The following is a 6,000-nucleotide window of genomic DNA, read 5'->3' on the forward strand; positions in this document are numbered from 1 at the left end:
ACAACTGGGTCGTATTGACTTGACACCAAACAGACTGAAACCGGGACAGGGAGAAACCATTTTCCATTTCAAATCAAAATATATTTGAGATTCTTCAAAGTAGCCACCCTTTTGCCTTGATGACAGCTTTGCACACTCTTGGCATTATCTCAACCAGCTTCATGAGGTAGTCACCTGGAATGCATTTCAATTAACAGGTGTGCCTTCTTAAAAGTTAATTTGTGGAATTTCTTTCCTTCTTAATGCGTTTGAGCCAATCAGTTGTGTTGTGACAAGGTAGGGGTGGTATACAGAAGATAGCCCTATTTGGTAAAAGACCAAGTCCATATTATGGCAAGATCAGCTCAAATAAGCAAAGAGAAACGACAGTCCATCATTACTTTAAGACATGAAGGTCAGTCAATACGGAACATTTCAAGAACTTTGAACGTTTCTTCAAGTGCAGTCGCAAAAACCATCAAGTGCTATGATGAAACTGGCTCTCATGAGGAGAGACGTGATACGTCTTCTCTCTGCCTGGAGCTGTTTTCTGACAGTGCGCCCCCTGGCTGTGGCAGAGAGACATGACAGCTTTTTATGTTGTATTATTTTTATTTCACCTTTATTTAACCAGGTAAGCCAGTTGAGAACAAGTTCTCATTTACAACTGCGACCTGGCCAAGATAAAGCAAAGCAGTGTGATAAAAACAACAACACAGAGTTACATATGGGGTAAAACAAAACATAAAGTCAAAAATACAACAGAAAATATATATACAGTGTGTTCAAATGAAGCAAGTTATGGAGGTAAGGCAATAAATAGGCCATAGTGCAAAATAATTACAATTTAGTATTAACACTGGAATGATAGATGTGCAAGAGATGATGTGCAAATAGAGATACTGGGGTGCAAATGAGCAAAATAAATAACAATATGGGGATGAGGTAGTTGGGTGGGCTAATTTCAGATGGGCTGTGTACAGGTGCAGTGATCGGTAAGCTGCTCTGACAACTGATGCTTAAAGTTAGTGAGGGAGATAAGAGTCTCCAGCTTCAGAGATTTTTGCAGTTTGTTCCAGTCATTGGCAGCAGAGAACTGGAAGGAATGACGGCCAAAGGAGGTGTTGGCTTTGGGGATGACCAGTGAGATATACCTGCTGGAGCGCAGACTACGGGTGGGTGTTGCTATGGTGGCCAATGAGCTAAGATAAGGCGCGGATTTGCCTAACAGTGATTTATAGATGACCTGGAGCCAGTGGGATTGGCGACGAATATGTAGTGAGGACCAGCCAACGAGAGCGTACAGGTCACAATGGTGGGTAGTATATGGGGCTTTGGAGACAAAACGGATGGCAATGTGATAGACTACATCCAATTTGCTGAGTAGAGTGTTGGAGGCTATTTTATAAATGACATCTCTCTGCCTGGAGCTGTTTTCTGACAGTGCGCCCCCTGGCTGTGGCAGAGAGATGTAGAAGACACTGCCATTTTACTCATTTTAAATGAACGGAGAAAAAAAAAAAAGAAGAAAAAAAATGGTCTCCCTCTCTAACACAAACGTATTATATTTAACAGGCTAAGTTCCTAAACTACAAATGTAAGAAGATGAGCACTTTGTCTGCAAATGGCGCTTTATACCCTAGGAAGTGCATAGGGGTTAAAAGTACAGCAGCACTACAGTGTCCGTCTCTTCCCTGACGCCACGCTCTACCAACTGAGCTACATCCCTGCCGGCCATTCCCTCCCCTACCCTGGACGACGCTGGTCCAATTGTGCGCCGCCCCATGGGTCTCCAGGTCGCGGCCGGCTACGACAGAGCCTGGATTCGAACCACTCTTCCCTGACCCACCAGCCAGTTTGGTCCTGTGTAGCTCAGTTGTTAGAGCGTGGCGCTTGCAAAGGCAAGGGTCGTGGGTTTGATTCCCGCTGGGGCCACTCGTATGGAAAATGCATGCACACAGGACTAAGTCGCTTTGGATAACAAAATGTCTGCTTAATGGCGAATGTTTACTTTCTACTGCATTTTACATTTTAGTCATTTAGCGGGCGATCTTATCCAGAGCGACTTACAGTTAGTGCATTCTTCTTAAGATGGCTAGGTGAGACAGCACATCACAATCATATCAAGTACATTTTCCCTCAAAGTGTTTATCAGCAAAGTCAATGCTAGTGGGAAAATACTAATGCCTTTTTTGGGGGGGGCTTCGGGGGCGCCGTGAGTTATTTAAGATTATCTTCAGAGGTAGGGATTTAGACGTTTTCGGAAGATGGGCAGGGACTCCACTGTCGTGACTTTAGTGGGAAGCTGGTTCCTCCATTGGGGTGCCAGGACAGAGAAGAGCTTTGACTGGGCTGAACGGTCGCTGCCTTCCTGTAGAGGTGGGAGGGCCAAGAGACCAGTGGTAGTAGAACGGAGTGCTCAGGTTGGGATGTAGGGTTTGAGCAGAGCCTGAAGGTAGGGAGGGGCAGTTCCTCTTGCTGTTCCGTAGGTAAGCACCATGGTCTTGTAGTGGATGCAAGCTTCGACTGGAAGCCAGTGGAGTGTGGGAGGAGCGGGGTGACATGGAAGAACTTGGGAAGGTTGAACACCAGGCGGGCTGCAGCGTTCTGGATAAGTTGCAGGTGTTTGATGGCATAAGCAGAGAACCCAGCCTACAGAGTTGCAGTTATCCAGACGGGAGATGACAAGTGCCTGGATTAGGACCTGCGCCGCTTCCTGTGTGAGGAAGGGTCGTACTCTACGGATGTTGTAGAGCATGAACCTGCAGGAGCGGGTTACTGCTTTGATGTTTGCAGAGAACGACAGGGTGTTGTCCAGGGTCACGCCAAGATTATTTTGCAGTCTGGGAGGGGGACACCGTGGAATTGTCAACCATGATGGAGAGGTCTTGGAGCGGGCAGGCGTTCCCCGGGAGGAAGACCAGCTATGTCTTGTTGAGCTTGAGGTGGTGGACTGACATCCAAGCTGAGATATCTGCCAGGCACACAGAGATGCCACCTGGGTGTCAGAAGGGGGGAAGGAGAAATGTACTTGTGTCATCCACATAGTAATGATAGGAGAGACCATGTGAGGATATGACGGAGCAGAGTGACTTGGTGTATAGAGAGAATAGGAGAGGGCCTAGAACCGAGCCCTGGGGGACACCAGTAGTGAGAGTACATGGTGCAGACACAGATCCTCTCCACGTCACCTGGTAGGAGCGACCTGCCAGGTATGATGTAATCCAGGAGTGTGCAGAGCCTGAGACACCCAGCCCTGAGAGGGTGGAGGATCTGATGGTTCACGGTGTCGAAGGCAGCGGAAATATCTAGGAGGATGAGGAGAACACCCTACACAGAGCAGAGCTCCATATTCTCTGTCTGTCTGCCTCAGTGAATCTCAAATCTCTCCCTCCCACACAGTGCTGCCTTGTCAGTTAGCTCCCCCTGCTGGAGAATAGCTGTAGCACAGCATGGCTGAACAGTAACTCTGCTGTGGAGAGAGTGCAAAGCTGTCATCAAGGCAAAGGGTGGCTATTTGAAGAATGTCAAATATAAAATATGGTTTGATTTGTTTAACACTATTTTTGGTTACTAGATGATTCCATGTGTGTTATTTCATAGTTCTGATGTCTTCACTATTATTCTACAATGTAGAAAATAGTAAAAATAAAGAAAAACCTTTTAATGAGTAGGTGTGTCCAAACTTGACTGGTACTGTATGTGTGATAGATGGATAGATAGAGAGATAGATAGATATAGATATAGATATATACATCATCTCACACACACAAAACAAATTATGAATTAAATGAATTATTACACATCTTAAACAGCTGTGAGAGAAACAAAATTAAAATGTCTCCTCTCTGTGTAGGTGATCATAGAGGTGACTGAGATGCTGCACAACGCCAGTCTCCTGATAGATGACATCGAGGACAGTTCTACACTGAGGAGAGGTTTCCCTGTAGCCCACAGCATCTATGGAGTCCCCTCTGTTATCAACTCTGCCAACTACGTCTACTTCCTGGGACTGGAGAAGGTGATTTGGTTGATATTTTTTTGATCAGCGGGTTCACTAGACAGCGTTATAACGCTACGTGTTATTTGTTTTCAGGTGCTGACCCTGGATCACCCCGAGGCAGTACGTGTGTTCACCAGACAGCTGTTGGAGCTGCACCGTGGCCAGGGCCTTGATATCCACTGGAGAGACACCTACACGTGCCCCACAGAGAGCCAGTACCGCACCATGGTCCTCCAGAAGACAGGGGGCCTGTTCGGCCTGGCCGTAGGGCTCATGCAGCTGTTCTCTGGTTGGAAACGAGACCTTAAGGTAGATACATTCTTATTTTGTTGCTCTTATTTTTCAACACTAGCAATTTCATTTTCTAAACTTCTTTATGAAAACCTTTTCATGTGATTTGACCTTTTGAACCCTCCAGCCCCTCCTGGACACGTTAGGGCTCTTCTTCCAGATCAGAGACGACTACGCCAACCTGAACTCAGCGGAGTACAGCGAGAACAAGTCCTTCTGTGAGGACCTGACGGAGGGGAAGTTCTCCTTCCCCACCATCCACGCCATCTGGTCCCGTCCTGAGAGCACTCAGGTCCAGAACATCCTGAGACAGAGGACGGAGAACGTGGACATTAAGAAGTACTGTGTGGACTACCTGGAGAAGGTGGGCTCCTTCGCCTACACCAGAGAGACCCTGAGAGGGCTGGAGGCCGAGGCATACCGCCTTATCACGGATCTGGGGGGAAACCCTGAACTGGAGGGGTTGGTGAAACACCTCAGTAAGATGTTTAGAGAGCCTGAGGCTAAGGCTAGGCCTAAAGAGGACTGACCACGTAAACACTTACCAAACAGTCACCGGGAGCCTGAGGCTAAGGCTAGGCCTAAAGAGGACTGACCACGTAAACACTTACCAAACAGTCACCGTGAGCCTGAGGCTAAGGCAAGGCCTAAAGAGGACTGACCACGTAAACACTTACCAAACAGTTACACGCCTGTCAAACATCTCACCCACATGCACCGTGAGCCTGAGGCTAAGGCTAGGCCTAAAGAGGACTGACCACGTACACACTTACCAAACAGTTACACGCCTGTCAAACATCTCACCCACATGCACCGGGAGCCTGAGCCAGGGATGGGCAACTGGCTGCCCGCCAAAGGCCCTCAGATCATTCAGTCTAGCCACACAGATTACTGACATCATATTCACTACACTGACACACAGCTGTGTTATGCAGCCCCCCCCGAGCATGACAACCATACCAAACCAACTCACAGCTATGCTTCACAAACCTTGGCTTTCTAGTACTCTAGACAAATTGCGAACAAAGCACAGCACATATATTATATATATATATCATTATAAATATGGAGAAGAGATCTGTTCATCACATGACCTGTCTCTACAAAAACTAGAAAAAAATGTAAGTCTTACTTGCAGCTTACAAAAGTTTTCAAATGTGTTCTATTTCAATACCAAGTGGAAATTGGTTCCGGCTTTAGTGTTTTTAGTGAAGGCCAAGCGTCAATGAGGTGTAGAAGGAAATATGAGGTCGGATTTCTGAGGATGATGATGATGATGCCAGAGTGATGTTTGCTATTTGGTACATATTAGATGAATTAATGGATACTCTGTTCTACGAATGTGTTTGGTTATTGTCCACTGCCTTTACCTAAAGTTTAGTGACTCCAGATGTTTCACCTGCAACCCGTCATAGCAACACGTTCTCTATTTTATTACACTTGTTTACGTTGATACGGTATATTGCAAATGGCTACTATGTAACAAACGTGAATTGATTGAATAAAACCTTTTTGACGAAAAATGGCATTTAATTTATTTTGGGCTGGATTCAAACCTTATCGCAGGAGTATCGCTGAAGATCCGCGTTATAGCTTGATTGAAATTTAAAGACCATGTTCCCCAGCTGCATGTCGGCTCAATCGGAAATTACCTTTTACATTTTTAACGCAGATCTTTCGCGATACGAATTGAATCCAGCTCTCAGCCAGGATTGTCCTCCCTGCTA

The 6,000-nt window shown here is 46.2% G+C and overlaps 1 protein-coding gene across 2 annotated transcripts in view; it reads left to right on the plus strand.

The window, feature by feature from the left end:
* ggps1 (geranylgeranyl diphosphate synthase 1) overlaps nucleotides 1-5,796 on the plus strand; it is a 41,279-nt gene extending 35,483 nt beyond the window's left edge. Inside the window, exons 4-7 of one of the 2 annotated variants that reach the window (XM_045214044.1) lie at nucleotides 3,836-4,000; nucleotides 4,076-4,291; nucleotides 4,401-4,775; nucleotides 4,842-5,796. In XM_045214044.1, coding sequence (XP_045069979.1) covers nucleotides 3,836-4,000; nucleotides 4,076-4,291; nucleotides 4,401-4,775; nucleotides 4,842-4,868 — 783 coding nt within the window. In that variant the 3' untranslated portion in view covers nucleotides 4,869-5,796. Of the gene's footprint in view, nucleotides 1-3,835; nucleotides 4,001-4,075; nucleotides 4,292-4,400 lie in introns of both variants that reach the window. The other variant, XM_041895552.2, reaches the window with a different exon arrangement.
* The last annotated feature ends 204 nt before the right edge of the window (nucleotides 5,797-6,000 follow it).

This window comes from Coregonus clupeaformis, unplaced genomic scaffold (assembly GCF_020615455.1).
Source record: "Coregonus clupeaformis isolate EN_2021a unplaced genomic scaffold, ASM2061545v1 scaf0191, whole genome shotgun sequence".
In the NCBI taxonomy this organism is placed as follows: Eukaryota; Metazoa; Chordata; class Actinopteri; order Salmoniformes; family Salmonidae; genus Coregonus; species Coregonus clupeaformis.